General features: G+C 37.6%; 1 protein-coding gene across 5 annotated transcripts in view; it reads right to left on the bottom strand.

Annotated features, from left to right (window-relative positions):
• Positions 1-23,016, bottom strand: part of mib2 (MIB E3 ubiquitin protein ligase 2) — a 53,231-nt gene that overhangs the window by 12,914 nt on the left and 17,301 nt on the right. For 3 of the 5 annotated variants that reach the window (XM_032570250.1, XM_032570258.1, XM_032570242.1), the window contains 10 exons: positions 16,160-16,266; positions 14,859-15,053; positions 13,821-13,963; positions 13,348-13,455; positions 13,144-13,248; positions 11,824-11,986; positions 11,115-11,248; positions 8,455-8,603; positions 7,623-7,779; positions 6,297-6,451 (listed from right to left, as the gene is read on the bottom strand). In XM_032570250.1, the coding sequence (XP_032426141.1) occupies positions 6,297-6,451; positions 7,623-7,779; positions 8,455-8,603; positions 11,115-11,248; positions 11,824-11,986; positions 13,144-13,248; positions 13,348-13,455; positions 13,821-13,963; positions 14,859-15,053; positions 16,160-16,266 (1,416 nt within the window). Of the gene's footprint in view, positions 1-6,296; positions 6,452-7,622; positions 7,780-8,454; positions 8,604-11,114; positions 11,249-11,823; positions 11,987-13,143; positions 13,249-13,347; positions 13,456-13,820; positions 13,964-14,858; positions 15,054-16,159; positions 16,267-17,463; positions 17,975-18,463; positions 18,589-23,016 lie in introns of those variants that run through there. The other 2 variants (XM_032570273.1, XM_032570267.1) reach the window with 2 other exon arrangements.

Below are 23,016 nucleotides of genomic sequence, written 5' to 3'. Positions count from 1 at the left end.
GATTTCTTTACTTTTAATTAGGATACACCTGTTTCGCTTCTCCCATTAAACACAAAGCAAGTCTCGCAATCAGTAGCAGTCACATGGAAATTCTATCTTACAAAAACTCCCCGTCCAACTTGAAGAAACACATCGAGGTAACTTCTTATGAAATGGTTATAATCCTCCTGTTTCAGTAACTATAGCTTGGTCACTAGGCACTACTGTATTGTGAAATCTTGACCATAAATGAACTTTGTTTGGCATTGTTTCAGTTCCACACGTGGTGTATTTAGCTTAGGCCTAATGTTGACTGTAGCAGGCTACCTAGACTCCTCTGTTCAAGGGGGGACAGAAGCCATAGCGATAGCAATTTAGACTAAATTTAACGAATATAGGAAAGGCATGCAAGTTCAAAACCAGGTTTACAGATGCCAATAAGCTGCATTTCCCTCCCAATTCTTTTTTTCTTTTGCATAATGACCAGTTGTGTGCACCACCTACTGACTGTAGGATTGACTGGTTCACTGATTTGTGAAGTAGAGTAATCGTAACAGCTCTTTTTCTTCATGTTGGCCGCATTTTCTGTACTATTTATTTTTCTCATTTTCAGCACTGACCTTACTTGAAGGGAAAACTTAAGGCTTACAAAAACTTTGTATTTTCTGTCCTGGAGGGTTTACTAAGAAGCTGGTTCAGTTGTAAAGCAGGTTAAGTTAACCTTGTGCTATAGGTAAAGCACCTAATTTTCTTAACTAAATGATGCCTGCAGGTATATCTATTAGCAGGTTTAATTTTGCCTGCACTTGGTTGGGTACATTATTTTAAGTGTATTTGACAAGTTTACCAAAATATAAAAAATGTCATTCAAACTGCATTTGCTTTGTTTTACTTTTTACTTGTACTTTTCATTACATTACTTGAGTACATCCATTTTTACAGTAATTTCCATACTTAAGTACAAGAAGTTTCAAATACTTTAAGACTTTAACTCAAGTAACATTTCAGTCAGTGACTTCGACTTTTACCAAAGTCGTATTTTGGAGAGGTACTTATACTTTTACTTGACTCTGAGATTTCAGTACTTTATACAACACTGTTCCAAACTGAGCAGAAACACTGAAGAATAAAAAAAACACAGTTAGCTAACCTAACAAAGACAAATCACTTAAACTGAATGAGCCTTGACCTTTAAATGTAATGTATACACACACACACACACCCCCACACGCACACACACACCTACACGTGTGTCAGCGTCAGTGCAGTGAAGGACGTTTGATGATACATGAATGAACTAGTAAAGGGAGTCATTCCTGAACACTGTAAATCATGTCTCTCTTCATTGCGTGAAGCAGCTGGTGTCAGGCTGAATGAATGCTGAAGACTGCAGCCTGAACTCAGAGACCTGAACACACGACTCGTGCCAGAGCAGACTGAACATTAATTAAAGAATTGCCTGCAGAGGTCCCAATTCTCCTGCACTGTTCTTGCTCACTTGCAAGTTGTGTCTTTTATTTTGTGCACATGCAAACTCTCCTGTACAGATCTGAATGGAAATTATATTTTTAGAACAATCAGGAGGGTCCGTATCTTTTTAACTAGGTCAGATTTGACAAGGCGGTATGCATGAAGAATGTGACAGAAGTAAAGAGAAATAAAGATAGATAAAATAGGGGGAAAAAGTAATCAGGGGCGTTCAAAGAAATTGCCTGATAACAAGAGTCGGACGATTTTCAGCCATTTGGAAAGGCAAAAATCTGACTTGTTTTTTGTTTTTTTTTTAAATCAGTGAACGCACTACAGCTAAACACTCTTAGGTCACAGTAACAACACTGATACCAACATCAAAATAGTTAAGAAGAAAATGTACCTAGAAAAAGAAAGGCTGAACTTATTGCCTAAAAAATTGCTTTGCTTTTTTCCCCTCTCTCTCCTTTTATCATTTGTCATAAAACAGCTTGTATTTGGAAATATGAACTACCTACAGGAGACACTGACAGAGACTGATGTCTATGCTTGCTAATGATACTCAGACTAATTGTGATATATATATATATATATATATATATATATATATATATATATATATATATACGTATATCGTTCGATCGAAATCAGGACTATAGATATAGATAGGTAGATAGATCGATTGATAGATATAGGCAACATAAAAAAATAAGTTCTGTAGCTTTGCTAAATGTTAAATGCTTAAAAACTATACAGTTCTCACACAAGCTTTTCCAGATTAGTAAGAATGAAAAAAGTCTTCTTTTGCAGAAAACTGACCAATACCAAGTCTCTAAGTCTTCACTAATCGAAGATTTCTAATCTATCCAACAACCTTTGGATTTGTAGGTTTATACAAAATACAAAGTTTTGCACATGTCACCTCAATCCATCTGCTAAATTTCCTTAATTTCAATGATTAAAAAAACGTGAAATTGTGTCCATTGGGAGAGGGAACTTTCCAAATAACCTACTTTAACTATTTACTTCGTATAATCGGTCTTTGGTTAAGAATCTTGATATACTGTGTTTCTTGATGGCTCCTTTAAATTCATAAAGCAAACCAATTCAGGTGTCAAAGCTAGCTCTTTTCCAGATTTCACCTTTTGCCAGTGTAAAGCCTTGCTTTACCGCATGAAGACACTGAAGGAAGTATCCATGCTGTCATGTCAACACTTTCAGATGACTAATTCTCAGTATGTCAACTTAGATAAGTCATTACTTCATTGCTTGCAAAAGATAAAATATTCTGCCATTTGAATATAAACAGGAACTATAAGCAGAGGCTTATCACTCAACTGTTGACCTTACTAAACTGACTTCCTGTATTTTTTGGTTCTTTTCACAGGTTTGACTTTCGGAACATACATCTGTTTATATGTAAACAGATGTATGTTTACATATAAACATGTAAACATGTTTACATGCTATATTTGCATGCCATCATGCTATAAATGATGGAATAGTTCACCAATCTATATGAACAATAGACAGTAGGGCACGTTTCAAAACCCACCATGTTTATTTGGCTTTCAACTGAAGTAGAGATTCACATTTTCTATTTTTAAATTTCTTTTCACTTTACAGTTTTCTTTAAACATTGCAATGTTTATTCCAATTCTATTTTTGTTTTATTGTTTGTATGAGATTGCCTTTGTCATTTTTAGTTTAAGTTGACTTCTCTTTTTGTCCATTACTTTGGCATATTTTGCTTTATACACATGACATAAATATAATATTGCTGACGTTGACATATGGTGGACTTTGGGGGCATCATTTACAATTGATTTATAGGTTCTCAGTCACCAATCAGCAATATGTACTATTCAGGACTACAGTTTAAATATAAATAGTTGTGTTTCAAGCATTTTAATAGTATTTATGAAGAGACTTGGTGGAAATGAGAGTGCTAACTGGACCCAACCTGCTCAGAGAGGATTAAACAACAAAACCAGAAACAAGTAGTACATTTATATCATGTCTGGATGAGACTTTGTCATTGTGAAAACACACTCTGAGTAATCCACTAAGTCTCTTCCTGCCTGGTCAGTGTCATGCCCAGTTTGTGATTGAGATTTACACTCTGTGCCAGACAGACAGAAAACTAAGGAGCCTACAGTATATGTGACCAGTATCAAAGACACTTGGTGGAAGTGTGAGACACTGGTCACATGTAGCCAAGCGTAAAGAAATATAGGCAAGCTTAAAGAAATGAATTTTCTCAAGTATAAAGAAAATGGCTTTCTCCATCTTTCATAACTTGTTGATATCATTCATTTTTACTATGAAAGTAGCATGTTTCACTAGATTTCTCTAAATCTAATAAATTATCAGCTGCGCTAAAATTACAGGAATTCCCTTTGCCCCTAATTGGCATGTTTACAGAGAAAGCTGCGATACACACCTCACACAAATAAGATACACTAATTGCACCTTTCAGGGACAAGCTTTTAAGCAATGGGGACAAGAAGGGATGGCGTTATCTTGTGTGACTAACCACAGGGAGAAAAACATTCAGGTACCTGGTTTATTGTTTTGTACAACAGCAGTAGTCACACACACGTACACACACACACATATGAAGTGAGGACTGGTTGCTATGAGAGCAGATATGAAAAATAGAGACTTCCATGGTGTCTCTTTTGTCTGGAAATTTTTCGTGTCAGATTGAGGCTGCAAAATATATCATAATTTGTCAATATCGCAATATACATATCATGAAGATCTTAATGGGTTGTATTAATATGAGCTAATTATTTAAGTATCTTGGATTCTCTACTAGCATGCATCTGATGACACTTGTTGCAAACTGCTGCAGAAGGCTGTTTTAGAAGCTAAAGAACTAAAATCATTAAGAAACTAAACCAAACCAGCAGATGTCAACAAACTACAACTAGGTATTTTATGTGGCAAAATAGCACATAACTTTTCAATATGGTTGCTTACTTTTGCTAGTGTTCTGCAGCTCTTCAGATGATTATTCAAAATACAGTTAGTGTGAAGGTTTCTGGTAGAAAAAGGGAGCTGTGTTCACTCTTGCAGCCCCGGCAGCAGAAGCCCCATTAAGAAGCAGAAAGATGTCGCTCATTATGCTCCTTTTAATGTCTTTCAGTTGATGAAATTTAAACCATCTGATCTTGAACTGAACATCAAACAAACTCTTTTGGACACAAAAATGAGATATTGAAGGTTTTGGTTTGTTCTTTTACTAAAATGGAAGAAGAGAAAATTTACATTAAAAGCTAAAATATAAAATAAAGTCTGATTAAAGTAAAATTGATGTTTTATTGCAAGCAACATGCAAGGCATGTCCAAAGTTTTTGTCACTTGGGTCAAAATTGTTGAATCAAAAATGCTAGCAAGCCAAAAACAAATGAAATACTAGTTCTTCATTGTAAATTCAAAAATTTAAAAAGGATTTTCTACAGTTGGTGCATTACAAGAAAGGCATCTAGCTTTTTAAAAACGTTTTGCATCAATAGAGTAACTTTATTCTCATGATAAAAGTAGGGTTTAGTTAACTCTCTTTCAAAAATGGTTGTACAAGTTTAATAAATTACATAAAACCTGATTAGGGTACAGCAAAGTTGGCTTTTCCGTAAAAGTCTTGAACATGACTCTACTTATTATAACAAGACGAATATTTTGTACCACACTTAACTTTTTCAGTTGAAAGAAAATGATGTCAGTAACAATTTCATTCTTATTAAAAGCCTCCATCTGTATGAAGCACCTGTGCTGAGTGGATCAAATTTGTATCATTCTTGAATTGCAGCTGGAGGGGCAACACTCAATCAGTCCTGGGGGCATAAATGACCCTCTGCCCGCACTTTGGAGATACCTGCATTAACGCTATTAAAAATGATGTGAACCTTTTCATCTGCTGTTTTTACTTGTTCGTCTTAAATTATTTTGATTAAATAACAATTCTGCTACATTGAAGAATTTTCAGCCATTAGAAACAAAAGCTTGCTCAAGGTCATGCCACAGCATCGTAATACTTAAGTCCAGATGTTGACTAGGCCACTCAACAACCTCGAGTTGATAGACAGATATTCTCCTTCAGAATGTTCTTGCACAAAGCAGAATTTATGACTCTGTTAACTACAGCAAGTTGTCAAAAAAAAAGACAAAAAAACAGAAGATGAAGAAGAGAGGCGACAAATACTTTTCACTGCACTATCCCTGGTATTTACAATATATATTGATGTCAGAAAAGTAAACAGTGAGCTTGTCCTTCCTGTGAAACGTTCTCTGAGACTGTGATGAGAGCTTGTTTGGATTCCTGGAATGTTTTATCTAATTTGCCCCCAAACGGTGAGGTTACTGCATATAGTCTGGGAACAAGTTTGAGTACAAGTGTGTGTGCGTAGAGAGACAAAAAAATACAGATTGCTGCATTTCTGAGAGATATCGACTCCCAGCCTGCTGACAGCAGCAACAACTGTGTGGGAGACGAGCGCTCTGCAAGCTCTCTGTAACAGATAGCGTTGAGAGTTGACCTTGGGATCCTCATTTGAACTCACAGGAGAGATTCCCACACACACAGAAAAAAAAAAAACACATCCTTTCCAAAAATGAGATACATGCATTCTAATGAGATGCTGCAAAAGAGCAGGATACAGAACAATGTGAAAAGTGTAGCTACATAAAAATTACTCTGCATTTTTCTAATAGAAATTACTCTACACTATTATTTGTTTTTTACCTCAAAGGGACTGCTGCTTAAATTGATTAGCTTTGATATCGCCCGATTTTCATTGCTCAGCGATTTCAAAGTTTAATCTTTGGACTTGATTCCCACTTACAGTTTGTTTCCTTTGAGGGCGGCGTGGTGAAGCAGATTGAAGCCTCTGTGGTTCTGCTGGGTGAAGTCAATGTTGGGCACTATGACCAGGATCTCAATGATGCTGCGGAAATCCTTAGCAATGGCATCATGGAGCGGCGTGTCCCCGTATGAATCCTAACAGAGTAAGTTGACAGGCAGCACAGTAAGAAAAGATGTTGCGTAAGTTAAAAGAAAACTGAACCTGGATGCTTTTCAACGATAATTAAAAGCAAACGTTTGTTTTAGTCTGAAGACCTCTGAATACCTTCCATGAAATATTCTTCCAAGTCAGTGCAAAAGCAGACGGAGAAATAGACCATATGCACATTTGTCACAGATAAAACACAAACACACTCCAGGCTGACATGTTTTTAGCTGAGTAGCCACATCATTCAAGCAGAACAAACTGAGTTAGTTAGTCAAATCAGGGCCAGGCTGCAGGCATGTTAGACCATCTGAAAAAAATCTATTCAAACAAATACATTATCTTAATGAGACAGTAACACCGGGTCAGGAAAACTATAAATAAATATTCATACAGAGTTCCAACAATTTTTTTCATTTCTACGGAATTCTAAAGGAAGGAGAGAAAGACTAAAAATGGATGAACGACGGAGGGCAGATTAATTCATCCATGGTCGGTCGGAAAATGCGTAATCTATATCTAAAATTTGTCCAGACAGTGTAGGACCCCTGTATCCATGACTACGATGTCTGATGGTACAAGATTTTGAATTTCTTCCCAAGATATTTCAACAATCCTGTCACTATTTTAACAAGTCAAAGTTGAAACAACAACCAAAAGTAGTACAAAAAAAAGAGAAAAAGACAAAAAAAAAAGAGCTTTAAAAGAAAAAAATATCAATTAGAGTTGGGCATGTCACAATAAATTTTTTTGCTGGACAATAAATTGTCCCAGTAATGATTGTGACAAATGATAATATTGTTGGTTTGAGACCATTTTCAAGCAATATAATGATAATGGCATAATAATGGACCTTGATTTTGTAAAGAACTACTGGAACTTGAAGACATTTCAAATACACAAAATAAAGCCAAAAATAAGTAAGATGTAAATAAAAACCACAAATAACCAAAACCATAAATAAAATGGATTATGATGAAATAAAATATTAATTGTCAGAGTAGAAATTATTGAGCTCATTTTAATGTATTATGTGATAAATTGATTAATTGTGACAAGCTTAATTAGGGTGTTTTTTTTGTTGTTCTTTTCAGGACATGCATGTATAGTACAACATATTGTGGTTAACGCTGGAGAGGTAAGGACTCTGCACCCGCTCACCTGGAGATTGACGTCAGCCGCATGTTCAGTCAGCACTCGCACCACGTCAGTGAAGCCCTTGTTGACAGCGATGTGGAGCGCTGTGCACATGGAGTTGTTCAGTACGTTGACATTCGCCCCTTTGCTCAGCAGCAGCCGCGCAATCTCAGCCTGGTTACTGAGTCAAAACAAAACCAGTGCAGGTAAATTATACATTCTTTTGATTGGCAAGTCTTCATTTTTATCAAATGCCGAATTAATTGTGGACTAAATTAGCAATCGATTAATTGTTAACTGGAGTATACAGATTCAAAAACGGTCAGTTGCTGAAAGAACAACATACTAAGGGAAAGAATTAAAACTGTACAAGAAATATAAAATTTTTGATTTAAAGATGAACAGAAACCTTTGTCTGTAAATATGTTTTGCCCAGAACTCCTGAAGTGTCATAGTTTCAGAATCACCTGGTTCAAATTCTGTTATAAAAAAACTAATATTAAGGACCTTTTGCTATCCAATTATTAATTGATTAATCCAAAAAACAGTCACCAGATTTATCCTACACAGTACTGCTTTTCATGTGTTGATAGCAGAAGCATTTATTTGGCTGCTGATGCATCCTTTGCTACAAATGATCAAGTGCGCACTAGAGGGATTTTATGTTGTTGCATTTTAGGCAATAAAATGTTTTTCTCGTTTAAAAAAAATTCTGCCCACTTTTTTTATTTGATTAATCGATTAATCATCAGAACAGTCGACGGAAAAGTCGGTGACTAGAATGATTGTTAGTTGCAGCCCTAATCAAAACATTTCATCAACTGAGTGCAGCACAAGAACATGAATGCGCCCTCACCCGAAGGCAGTGTAGTGTAAAGCTGTGTCTCCGTCTTCATCTTTGACCTCGACGGAGCTGTTGGCCTGCAGCAGGGTCTTCACCACCTCTGTGTGGCCTTGGTGAGCGGCGACCTGCAGAGCCGTCTTGCCTTGGTTCTTGATATCCACCTGGCAGGAGCACAGACACAGTTGGAGATTCATCCGAAGCAGAGAAGCAGCGCACACCAACAGAGCTGATCAAACACTGGCAGGAAATAATCTGCGTATGGACAACCGTGCTCGTCATACACGTGACGGGAGATAATCCCACCAGGCAGTGGATAGCAGAATGGATCCGTGGGGGCACAACAAACACAGCAGCGAAAGTGTTCATCCCCCTTCAACCTTTCCTCATTTTCTCACTTTAATAACAACAAACTCCAATGTGCTTTACATGGGTTTGAAGTAATTATGGCTGAAACAATCGGATGAATAAATTATTGAAAAAAAGTTGTCAACTAAATTAGTGTACAGGCTCAAAAAAAAGGTGAAGAAAACAACATATTCAGAACAGTCATTAAGCCAAAGCTGTACCAAAAAATATAGACATTTTGCTATAAGATAAAAATGCCTTTGTCTATAAATGTGTTTCAGCCAAAGCTCCTCCAGTAGTAAAGTTTTACCTTCACCAGGTTCAGATTTACTAAAGGAATACTACAGTATCGCATTTTAAGAAAATGTTAATTTTCTTTATTATTTCTTTATTTCCATTTTTAAGGTATTTCTAAAACGGTATAAAAAAAAGGCTAATAGGGTTAAATGAAAAATTTGTAGAATGTGATTTTTTTTATCTGATTAATCAATTAATCATCAGAATAATTGATAAATTAATCAATTTCAAAAATAATAATTAACTGCAGCTCTAGAAGTAGCAGAGAAACAAGAAATGCATAATATATAATAAGTGTGTAATGAACTTGTGTTTAACCCCTCCGGACGTTGACGTGGTTGGAATGTGAAAAAACGTTTAAAAAGTCGATGGGGTGTCAATACTTTTGCAAGGCACCGTACCTGGACTACGCTTTCCGAAATACTCTAAGGTATAAAAAGTAGAATAATCTTTAACAAGAAATTTTATTTGTAAAAAAATAAATAAATAAATAGGCATAAAGATTTAAAAAAACAATATAAAGAGACGTTTGTCAGGACGCAGCATGTTTAACGTCTTTCTCCTCAAACAAGAGTTCAGATTGTTAAATTATTTGTAGCCTCACTTTATAAGTACTGCACATGGATGTGGAAAAGGGCTGTTTTTTCCCCAAATCACTGGGAAACAACTCGCTCTGTCCGACTGAAGGTCGCAGAGCTCCATTTATGAGGTTCATTTAATCCTTAGAAAGAGTTTTCCCTGCACATAAAACACGGCAGTGACGTAATCATTTCTTTGTGAAGCAAGTGTAAAGGTACAAAAGGGTAAAAAAAAAACCCAAAAAAAACAGCATTATCACATTTGTGCCTTTCTAATGTAATTCATTAGAAGGGCGCTCATACACACCAGAAGATATGGTTTTAAAGCTGGGGTCTTCAAGTCCAGTCATCAAGGGCCAATGTCCTGTGAATTTTAGATGGGTCTCTGAGAAAGGGACACATCTTAATGCTGCAGGACATCAGCCCTTAAGGCTTGGAGTAGAAGATCCATAACGTAAAACATTTTTTAAAAAGTAATGGTTAGAGTTTTCCTAAATTTGTATGGATGTTTCCAAGAAAAGCATTGGGGAACTTGATTAAACATGATGGTAATTCTGATCAGTCTGTGTTTTCTGACATAACTTCTGCTGTTCCTTTTCTTTTTATCACACAAATATATGATAGGCTTTGAATTATACTTCCCTTTCATGTTTTTTTAGATGTTTGGATTGAGATTTTACAGTTACTATAAATAGACACATAAATGCCAAAAATGGGGAAAAGTTTACAAGTGAACTTGTTAACACAATGACATAAATGGAATTAACCAAATAAAAAATAACAAACATTTGAGAGTTTTGATTTAGAAGGCAGTGTTGCAGTCACAATGGGAGTAGATCCAGAGTTCTCTTGTGGAGATAGGACCATCCCGAAGGTCAATCATTGCTAATGCACTCCACCAATAAGGTCAATATATCAACAAAGTATTAACAACTACTAACGGTTGTATGTATGATTTATTTCAGTTGTTTTTAGATTGTTTGATTAATTTACAATGAGGGATGTGCTGTGGTGGTGCAGGGGTTAAGCACAACCCACATATAGAGGCCCTAGTCCTCAACGTGGCTGTCGCAGGTTCGATTCCCGGCCTGGCGACCTTTGCCGCATGTCTTCCCCTTCTCTCATTACCCACTTTCCTGTCAATTAACTATCAAATAAAGGCCACTAGAGCCAATAAAACCTTTAAAACAAAACAAGAAAAAAAAAAAAAACGGTCATTATAATTTACAACAAAAAACTCCAACAGATCATTTCTACTTTGTCATTATTGTGTGCAGAAGTTTTCTGCATTTCTCTTTTTTTTAGAAAACGCACGTAACAAAAAGAAGGAAATGTGAAAAATAATCAGAATGCAAAAAAACAATTAAAAATAGAATCTGTCTGCACATCAATGCGCAGTTTTGTCTCTTGAAGCAATGAGACACACCCCTGACTGCAGCATGTCGCACTAACCTTGTCGGGATGTTTCTGCACCAACTCCCGCACTTTGCTGGCACTCCCGTGGGCTGCCTCGATGACGAGCCGGCCGGGGTTGTCCTGCTCCGTGGACTGAGACAGCAGCTTCTCCAGCACGGAGATGACAGTACCTGAAAAGATACAAAGAGGAACGGGGAAAGGTTGAGGAAAGGGAAGACACAAGAAAGAGGGAAAATGTTACTTTCTTTAATCCAAAAGTTAACTGCAAAGGATGTTCGGCGGGGGAAGACAAAATCTGAATGCTGCAACTGCTAATGAATTTGTCAGAACCGAGCAAAACCAAAGGAATGAGTCAAAATGTCCCTTCCATGCAGAGTGAATCTGACCACACACACACACGTCGGCATGTTAGCACCTTTCAATCCACTGAGGTGAACATAAACACAGAGTATGCCATCATTAAGAGGCTGCTGAGAACTTCAGACATGATGACAAATGTCTGCTGAGCTGCCAAAGCGTCTTGCTGTCAACACACTGGACCATAACATGCTTCGGGTGAAGAGCGCTTAAACAAACAGACACCTTGTTCGCACATTAATGGAAAAAAAGGAAAAAAGAAGGCCCTTATTGGCAGCCTGTGTGAGGAAACATGCAAAAGCAGAGATGGAGCTAGGAGGAAGGCTGGAGAGGACTGAAAGAGCGCAGCGTTTGAGTCGGGCCCCCTCGATTCCCGCAGAGGCCTTACTTCCAGATTCGTTGGGGTTCTCGGCCGTCATGAGGTTGGCATCAACCTCTGCAGGCTGGGCCGTAAGGCACGCCGGGTTGAACGTCCACGTCTGACCTCCAAACGCCACCCGCAGGTCACCGTCAGCGTATACTTTCAGCACCTTTCCCACCTGGCCAAGAACCTTCAGACAAAAGGCACCAAGTTAACAAACATCCTGCAGAACGTAGTCTGGTTACAATTCGTTTTGTAATTTAGAGATTTTCATTTCTAATTCGGATACAGGTCAGATATATTACAGATTTATTTTGGTACGTGAAGTAAGTACATTTATTAGAGATGTACGAAGAAACCAGATGGGCCGACTTATCTTCATCTGCCTCTTTTCCCCAATCAGCGAACACACCGAACATATGAGCTGCTGCATTACAACAACAACAATCCTTCACGTGGACAGAAAACCTAAAAGCTAGCTCCTTCAGGATCAGAAAAGTTTTACACAGCAGAGCAAGAGCAATGTGAGAAGCTATTTAAAAGGAGTTGCATTTTTACGACATGTCAAGATATATCAGTGTTTTATTCAGGCATAGTGAGAGAAAGAGACTTTCAATAGATAACAGTAAGGTTGAAGGTCTTACAGCAAAGTAAATCTGTTTTTTATCCATCTCTCTGAGAACATACTAGATTTTGAAATGCTGACAGCCTTTTCGAAGTTGTGGATCACAGAAAGTACTTTTATTGTCCTGAAAAAACATACATATTAAGGTGGTTTGGTGATGCGCAAACCTCATTTATCTCTAAGGTAACAGCTTAATATGTTAACGTATTTTAAAATAGAAAAGTCTTGCTTTACAGCCTCTCCTTGATGCTAACATAAATAAGCACAACAGAAAGGCTAGATGTAAATATATAACATTTTTATAGTTACTCTTCTTACAAAAATTATTTTTAAAAAAATCCATCTGATGAAGTTTTCTTCTAGTAGGTCAAAGAAATCAGCCACAAAATTATGACCGGGGCATTTTAGTTGTACGAGTGAGGTAAGTCAGACATGGGGCGATAATCAAGTTAGTTATAAAAAGGCAAGCAATACTTTCACAAATAAAAATAGTGATCATATATAGCCCAAAGGAAACTTTTCTTTACATCAGAATATGGACCTTTCACCACCAAATAATTTAATCCAATTAAGCATCTTCCTCCTTTTTAAAGGGAGATTGCATTAATAATAGGGACTCAAAGTCTCAAGACAATCTGTGTAAACTTCAGTTCTTCGTTTTACTAGATCAAAAATCAAAGCATATAAAACTAGAGTTAGATAAAAAGTCAAACTTAGCATACAGGAGTCATGCTGTCTGTCCACTCCCCATGGCCAGCCTGAAGTCTCTTCACATTTTCCAGCTCATCCAGTACTTTAACCAGTTCGCCAACTCCAAAGGTGTTCACCTGTCGGAAGAAAAGGGGGAAAACACATGAATGAATCTGTGAAGCTAAATTTAAATCATACAGAAGATGTGATCAGAGAGGTTTTCTGTGATTCGGTACTTTGGTGAGAGCTCCCGGGTGGAAAGTCCAGCGGATGTTGTTGCTATACTGGACCCGGACGTCTCCTCTGTCAGTTATTCTATGAACCGTCCCGATCCGACAAATGTACTGCAAACATAAATAGGTTGTGTCACTCCAGGTCCCCCCACAACTCCCTCCACTGCTGCTCTGACCTCAACGTTGCCTTTGGCAGCTGTGACTGAAAACGTGAATGCTCCGTTTGCCTTCATTTTATTAAAGCATCCACCTGAACCACTTATATAATATAAAGTCTCTGTGAGCCAAGCGGGCTCACATGCTGGACTTGTGACTGCATTCTCCCTGCACATGTGCACAGGACAAACCAACTGGAAACCAAAAAGAAGTGCATTTTGTACTTTACATTCCACGGAAACCAAGTGAAGAGTTGAGTAAAGCTGCCTGTTCTCATGAGTGGGATGTGAATTTCTCACCGGAAGGGATGCTTCTCGTACCTCTGCCATTTTGGGATTCCACCCTCCGTGTCCTTCCTGCATCTGTCGCAAGATGTCCACCTCCAATAGACATTTGACTTTGTCTCCCTGCTGAAACGAGTGGCCATCAGCGCTCTCCTGGCGCTGGAGCTCTGCATGCTCACCTGGATGGGGAGGAATCAGCAAGAAGACACCATCAATACTCGGGGACAGATTCAGAAGGATAACCTTTTAAATATTGTACTTGATGTTTCTACGCTGTCAGGTCTTGAAATCAAAGTCAAAATTTTTGTTTGGGCAGACAATTTTGCCTTGTAAGGCCAATTCTGAAAACGTAAAAGTTTCCAACCTAATGACACAAACTAAAACATTTTTGTTGTGGAAATTTACTGCAAATATCCTCAAAAAAGTTTGCATTTGTTGTTCTATTTATATTTAAAAATATTACTTGGTCCTTATTGAATTTTTGCCAAAGTTATTAAGAGTGGAAAGTCCAAAGAGCAACGGGTTACAGACTCCTGCACTAGCCCGGAGTTGAAAAGCAGAAGGAGAGAAATATATGGTTTTATTTTATTTTTGTCATAGAAATGAAAGACACATGTATCTATACGTAGATATATTTCAGTGCACTGAAGTGGCTTCCAATTAGTGACTTGTGTGTAATGTCATCCAAGGATAAATGCAGCTGCTGTTTGAAGACTGACAGTTTCTACAGATTAAAACTAAAAGTATCAGCAGGCAGGAACAGGGTTGTGGAGAAGCTTAAAACAGAGAATAGTCAATTACCTAAATAAATGTTAGTTTATTTTAGTAAAAGCTTTTATTAAAAGCTTTTAGTAGCTAAAACCTAGTCCTAACCTGGACCCAGAATTTGCTGACAAGACCTGAACATCGGTAAATAAAGATACAAGTCAATTTTCAAATTATTATTGTAAATTGAAAATCATATATTATTTTCCTACAACTACTTTGTGTTGGTCCATTACATAAAATCCCAAAAGAATGACAAAGTGTGGAAAGATGAATATTTTTGTAGTAGAAACAATATATCTTACTGACCAAGCTTAGGTAGGTGATCTTTGTAGTAGAAGCCTCCCTGGCCATCTGACACGTACTTCAGGTCCACTTTGCCTTTGTGGCCCATTCGGTAGACATTGGTGGTGCCATTGGACCAGGTGACACTGGCCACGCTGCGGCCAGACTCCGTGTCCCAACCACGAATGTCCACCACTTTCCCAACCTTACCCTCCCCGCCTAAACATAGAAATACAAACACACACAAAAAATAACACACACACACACACAAAAGAGATATGCAAAAAGCGGAGCTGCATAAGTTTGTGGGAAGAAAAGCTCAGTGAAAATTAAAATCATTTTGTTTAAGAATAGCAAATAATAGTTATGAAAAAAACACAGGGTGGAACAGAAACATGCAACACATGGGTTAAACACTTAATTGACAAAACAATTATTTCCATTATTTCTTTAAATTATTCTTTCTACACATACATTTCAGAGCCATATTATAAGAACACGTATTTTATGATGTCTTTAAACCATTTAAGTCACTTGATTGCTTTACTTCTAATTAACTCCAAATAAATCAGTGAACTACATAATGACTTGTTTGAAAAAAAAAAAGGGGAATGTGAGAATGCTCAGAAAGGCCCACATGCACTGGCTGAATACACCATTTAAGCCTGATGAGTGAGTTAACCAAACCCCAGGGCAGAAACCAAAAGGACATTTTGACTCATTCAGATTCAGACAAACAAACAAACAAAAAGTTATGACCACTCTGTCTTTCTTTGAAGGGAACATCACCAAGCGATCATTTTCATTTCAGTTTCTAATCATTTCTAAGCACAACTGAGAGCAAAGCTGTGCTTATCTGACAGAGGAAGCATTACAGACAGAAACATGACATGTCACATTGTGCAAAAACATGTAAGTGCAGATGTTCACAGATGACAACCAATACACAAATAACTGAACCACAGAGTTCAAGTAATGGGACATCCCCCCCCTTCCAAATAGGAAAAAAAAATGCAACGTTATAAAACAAGCATTCGATAAAGTCACTGACACAAACAGGCTGGCGCATCTGTGGGACAGACTCAGATGACTCACTGGCGGTGTAAGTGCACCCAGACACACACAGATGCAACATTTTTCGGGTTATTGAGGCGTGCGGTTAGAATGGTATTCATATGGTGAGGCATTTTGAACACATACTATGTTTAAAGAAACAGCACCAAAAAAAAAAGAGGAATTTCAAAATGAATACAACCAGGTCGGTAACAAGAACAACTCCTACCCTCACCCCTCCTCCTTCAAACACACAAACACACACCACTCACCGTCTTGGTTCCCCCAGTCCCAGTCTGGTCCACGGACGACTTTAACGCCCTGGAAGATTCCTTTGAGGATGATGCGTGGGAGGTTCTGCCTCGGTGTCAGGTTCACTCTGTGACGGAAAGAAGAAAGATGTGTCAGCTCACACCTGAGCAGACAATTTGAATTAGTGGTTTTTCCTAACAAGTATAATCTTAGCGCACACTAAGTATACCAAGTAAGACCACAGTAGTGGACAGCTGAACGACCGTACTTAGCTTCTTGTGTAACATCGTGAAAAAAAGAAAACTCTTCATTGATAATGCATCATTTTTTGAAGGAGGCAGTTACAGTACATTATGTAGCCAATTTTTACACAGGAGTTGAAATTCTGCAGAAGTCTAGAAATGTACTAAATTACAAAACTTTACTCTTCACTTATTACTTCCCTATTGTGTGGGATGGTGGGGTTCCAGATAAAACAACAATAATCAATAGTTCACAACGACTTATGTATAAATGCATGCCTGTAACAAGGTGCACCAAGGTTTTATAATGCTGATAAAAAGTCCAAAATTCAGACATTACAGTCACACACACACACCCGCACACACACGCCCACACACACACGCAAACACCCCTGCACTTTAACTTTATTCCACCTTGATCATTAGATTGTCAAGTGATAGCACCACAAAAACATCGGTGCTATGATGCATAAGCGGATCTATTTGGTTATGCTGGCAGAACGTCAGAAATATTAAATCCAAGGATTTAATCTACTGATCGTTCATGATAGAGTGCTAGTTCTGCTTCAAGAAACAAACAAATATAACAAAAAATCTTTCCACATGTCTTTTCGGGCTGAGGAATATCGGTTTTTGCAAGTATTAAAAAATGAGTCAAATATAAGATCAAATATCCTGATTTATAAAAGCATCATCCAGAGACCTAAGTAGTTAGACATTCTTTTTATTTAAAAAAAAATGAAAATCTAAATAGTTTTGGCCTATTAATTAAATTAATCAAAACTAAGAACTCGAATCATGTTCAATCTACAAACTGCTCAATAAACAGCTTGTGCTTGGATGCACTTCTGTGAGCTTAAATAAATGCAGATAAAGGTTAGAGAGAAAAGCTTTAATTCAAAACTGAAGACAATCATGCAATTTCTTCATGTTCTTTTGGATACTAAACTCCTACGTCTGCCCTGGAGCACATTTTCCTCTACTTAATGTCTAATAGTCTTAGAAAGAAAAAAAAAGGTCAAACCTAGAATTGACCTCAGAAAACATGACATTGGCATTCTACAGAGAAAACTGAGGCATACCTTATTGTGAAGATTTGATCAGGCCTGGTTGCAAAGGAGCTGCCTATTCCCATACTTCAACAGGATCCAGCACCAGCTTCCATTGCAACCATACAGCTCTCCGACGAACGCAAAGTCAATTAAAATCAGATGGAATTTAAAAAGAAAAAAGAAAGAAAGAACGGATTTTATGAGCACTCCCTCTTAAGGTCGTTGACGTTTTCTTGGCATATCCGGTCCCTTTCATGCTAAGTATTTTTGCTAGACATGCTTGCAGGATCCTCTGAGCTACAGCGGTAAATAGCTGCCCATTTGGCTCGTAAAGCCAACTAACAGTAAATCTCAGCGTGTGGCTGAGGTCGGGCAGGTTTGTGCAGAGGTTTTAGCCTAATCCTAGACAGCAGAGCGATCAGAAAGCACCTTAGGGCAAGTCATAAACATCCACATGCTGCCAAGTAAATGCCGACGTAAATATACAAATGCACCATCTATAAAATGAAATAAGGTTATTTTTAGAGCTTTACAGGGGGGGGGGGAATGATAAGATTGCACTTCGTCATGCAAAACTGATTGATAGACCGAGTCAAATGATCAAAACAAACAAGAGTAGCACTGCTTACGACAGCAAAGCTTCCTTATTACGATGAAACTGTAGCAAGAAGCGGATGTGCAGTGACAGATGTTCTAGTTTTATGACAGGGAAACATGACCTCAGCGCTTGACATTTGTTTTTAATTGCAGCCTCTCTTCCGAGGGATCAACTTTTGTAATCCTGCTGAACCAAATGTCAACCCCGATAACAGAAAGGATCAAGAGCAAAGACCTGTACCTACTGACACACAGGCAGGTTCAGCTACCACTCGTCAATACTTACAACAAACACACAAGAACAAAGGGCAAAGTGAGCCCTGCGTATTAAGCTACTCGTTTGATTAAACCCGGCAGCTTGAGAACGAAAGGGATGTCTCAGAAGTTTTGAAGTGAGGTTTTGTATGAAAGGTATAAGCAGTTAATGTCTTACCTGCCGTAGATTTTGGTGGAGTCATTTAGTAGAAATGAAGCCATTTAGTAGAAATGTTAGGTTCAGCTCAGGTTGAGCCTAACAGCTCATCAGAGAAGAGCCGAGAGTCTAGAGTAAAAATCAATACAAAACATTTCACTTACCAACCATTATGACACTGATGCTTTTTATACCACTGTCTAGATAATTGTTGGTTTGTATGTAAATAAGGCAAATAAGCATCTGGATTTATACTAAACAAAGATACTATGAATAGTATCTACTGTATATATAATGTTAGCTGCTTATAAACTTTACACAGAACCTCACTTTAGAAATTATGAACTATCCCGTTAATATCAGTGCCTTCTGAGGTATGATAGTCAGTAAAAAATATGTCCAGATTAAAACAAATGTGTTTGGTTCATTTCTTTTAACACATTCAAGAACAATTAAACAGTGAACCAGTGTTGAGAGTATGGAAATGAGAAGCTGTATGAAAAATGTAAAGAATTGTGCGAAGAAAACCAATTGTTCCCTGCAGCCCAAATGAGGCAAAAATATGCATTAAAAGCTCGACTTAAAGGTTAGAAAATCAACATAAAAGAAAATAAAAAAAATCACACCCTGTTATGGGTCTGACGTGAGCACGGACTGGAAAACAAACAATGATCCTGTGGCAGCAGTGTAGTGCTTTATGTGCAGAGTAAAGGATTAGACAGAGACTTGATCCGATTGGTTCCCTGGAACTGCATGTGTGCTGTTTGTGTAAGAAAGAGCCGATTAACTAGCTGCACGCCATCCCAGCTATTTGTAAACATATGGTCCAGACGTATGCCTCCAGATGCTTTGTCCAGGAGTCACAGAGATGTTCCACAGTCCGATTCAGCGTGAGAATCAAGCTTGATGAAATGGATCACTGAGAGAGCTGCCCTGAACACCAAATGCAAAATAGGAAACAATATTTATATATGCAAATAAATAAAAGATAATTCGCCAACATCTTCTTCTACCCAAACCTGTTCCTGATTTGCCTCTCGATGCTACCTGGGTATCTTCTAGGAAACTTAAAATTCTTAATCCGAACATAATCCATTTAAATCTGATGTAATTATAAAGGGACACTTATTAACGGTACATCCGGCTCACATCGCACACCATGTTTACGAAAGCGAAACTCGTCATCCCGTCAGGAGACTGGAGTTTCAACTACCCCGGTCATTAACCGCAACTCCAATAATTTGCCTTTAAGGCGTCTTTCAGTCTGTCTTAACACCCCTTTCATAAATCTTTCCTGGCTCTACGATAGGTCACACATATTAGAAAACCAAGCTAAATTTGGCAGTCTGGACACATAGCAGTGTGTCTCATGATTGCCAGAGTATAAATTAGTCTTTTGAAATGCTGTCAATGAAATTTGGGTCAATGTGGTCTAGCAATAAAGAGCCATTGTGTGTTAAGATGGGGAATACATATTCCTCGCCATTTGGCTGTACCATTTGTCTGACAGGTACAGCAAATAACTTTCATGTGACGTCCCAGATGTGAAATCTGCGTCAGTGTTGGTCAGAATCCAAAATATCATTTTTGGAGAAACTGCAAAGTCTGCAACTGGAAACAAAGTTTAATTTAGAAAAACAAATAAATAAATATCCCTCTTTGTAGTTTTTGAGTCTACTATAATCATACAAATGATTCGACACAATCAGCCAATTTCAACAATAGCGTCATAAACACATTCTCATGAGATGTTGGAGAAAGTGCTGAAAAAGAAAACGACTGCAAAGATAAATTTAGCTGTTTACAAATATTTCTATAAAAAAAATTAAAAAAAAAGAAACACGGATGCAGGTTGACAACAGACCAAAAACCCAGGGCAATAAACCAATTAATTTAGGATTAGCTCATTCTACCCCCTGTGTTACTCGCTGAAGAGCAAAATAATTTAAGGATATAGTGTTTGCAAAAAAGCATGCTTCTGTAAAAACTAAGGTTAAATTAATCGCCCTTTATTAGGGATGTCAAGGTGTGAAAAAGTTGCAGCATTTCTAGAATGCTTCAATTAAGAATAAAGAAAAATGTAAGAATATCTTATTAATTCAATACAAAAACAAGAAGATTAAAATGGGTGAATTGTTGGGAAAAGCCCTCATGACCACAAACATGTCTGCCGCTATAAAGACTCGTTAGCATTTGAGGCTGTTTGAATGTTACAGGCAGCTGGGTTCTATTTCTCCTCCATACCGGTGAGGATTGCCTTTAGCTTGTGCATTATGTCAAATGAGTAATTACACAAAGTGTTTGGTTGGTCAACCTTCCTTTGTCCATTAGATCTGTTCCTGTTCTTTGTGTTAGCACCGTTATGTAGAGATACACTGCGATATTTTTGCTCTAGGTAATCATACTGTAAGAATCTCAGTAGTCCATCACTGCATGGATTAGTTGGTTAGTATATGACAGGCTGTATCTCATGATAAAGGTTAAAAAAAAAAATCATTTTGCTAGTAGATATTGATTGTTGGAAATACATGCTTATGTTTCCTTTAAGTGAACTGAGTAGATAACAGAAAGAAAGAAAAAAAACCCTGAATCTTCAGTTGTCTGATCAAAACTGTATATGTTCAAAATACTAAAACTGTAAATGTTCAAAATAATACAAGGCGCAAATGAACAGGACCATAAACACCTGGATGCGAGTAAAGCCTAATTGGGAAAAATATGTTATTTTTCCCAATTAGGCCTCTCATCGCCTTTTGTTTTGGATTTGTACTATATAAATACACGGGCTTCCTGCTGTTCTTGTTAGTTATTCAATTCTCTCATTTCATGTTTACTTCCTGGCTCATCCCAGCTAGGTTCTGACTAGTTTCCAACCTCTCGAGGGGCAAAAACAAACCAAAAAAGGAAAAACAACAAAACCTGATGACTCGGTCACATTGAAAAGAGCAGTGAGTCATGATTCCTACACCTATTTGCGGCATTCATTGGACAAGCAGGCTCAGGGAAATAAATGGAAAGGGGCTGGACCTGTACCAGGCTAAACTCTAGAAGAAATCTGGGTCATACATATCACCTCGTTAAAATGAGAACAGGCCATCCAGCTGACATTCAGACAGTGCCGCGAGCCGTTTGGAGCGTTACTGTGAACTGATGCAGAAGAGAGGATTCTGAAGGGACAACTCAGTCGAGTAAATCTGGGTTCACAGGACACTTGCAGTCAGCTCACTAAACATTTGTACAAATCTAGGCCACATGTGGTTTGTCCAAGCTGGCAAAAGAACAAAGCTATTTGAAAATATGTGCGCCGTTAGAAACAAACAAACAAACAAAAGCAATAAAAATCCAAATTATTTACCGGTAACTGCAGTGATAATGAGGCAGGTTTGTTTTTTGCTTTACCTAAGAACCCTTCTCTTCAGCTCCTTGAAACTCGCATGCAATTATTTTGTAGTAACAGACAAGATTCAATATTTACTTGAAGAAAATACACTAAAAAGACACCACAGACCCGGTTTTTCTAATTTTAGGTTCGTATCCAAAAAATACTTTGTTTACCAAATGTGAGCAACTATTGATTGATATGTGTCTATTACAAGCTAAAAGACTGACAGCACTATTATGGAAGAGAACAACGGGACCAGGCATCAAACAACGGATCAGGCAAATGTTGAAGACTTTACGTCTGGAACGCATAACATATCTCCAAAAAGGGAAAAGTGAATTATTTGAAAACATTTGGAGACCCTTCAGGAATTTTGTTGAAGGACTGGACTTGTCTCAAGACGAAGAAGCCAGCTAAAGACAAGATTAATGTCAAACCATAATGTTAAACAAGGGAGCCTCAGCAGTGGACTATTATCTCCTGTGTACTTAAATGTATGCAGATATGTATCTAAGAGGGCGTTTGTTGGTCTTGTTTATTGTATTGGTTACATGGCAGGTATATCTGTAAAAAATACAATAAAAATATTGTTGGGAAAAAAAAAAAAAAAGACACCACAATGGATCCCAATATGAGGGAAAGGCACTAATGAATTGAACATAAAAGTAAGGGTTTCTTCTAAATGAGAATCAAATTGTATTTGATTTTATTAAGGCTTCTTTGCTTTCTGAAACCCAGTTCCATGCTGGTATGCGCCCTTTTCGCAACTGTAGTTCTCCATACTCTCTTGGGGTTATTCATAACTCATGGTCCTTCATTTTAAAGACCACCGTTTTTCTCGCTGTTGGTGGGTATTAAAACAAATTTAATACTCACAGTCTCAGAGACACCATAACAGTCCTACAGTATGCCTCATTATTGATGGGATGTGCTTTTCCTGGTTTAGGCCTATAACGTTTGTGCCAAGTGAACATTACTGGGCACATTGTAATGTGCCAAGTAATTTATGCTTGAACTAAATATCTTTGGGTTATACGTATTATCAGTCTTTTTTTGTGATGTCGGCAAACTTTGCATAATTTAATTTAACATTTTACAAACCACTTAATTAGCTGTGAAGATAATCTTGTGCTTATTTGGAAACAAACCTAATTCCAACTAGAAGCCCTAGCCAAAAGCTGAGAGAGACATA

Source organism: Xiphophorus hellerii, chromosome 1, assembly GCF_003331165.1.
Source record: "Xiphophorus hellerii strain 12219 chromosome 1, Xiphophorus_hellerii-4.1, whole genome shotgun sequence".
NCBI lineage: Eukaryota > Metazoa > Chordata > Actinopteri > Cyprinodontiformes > Poeciliidae > Xiphophorus > Xiphophorus hellerii.
Note: the sequence above shows the minus strand (reverse complement) of the source record. Positions and strands in the feature narration are given on the sequence as shown.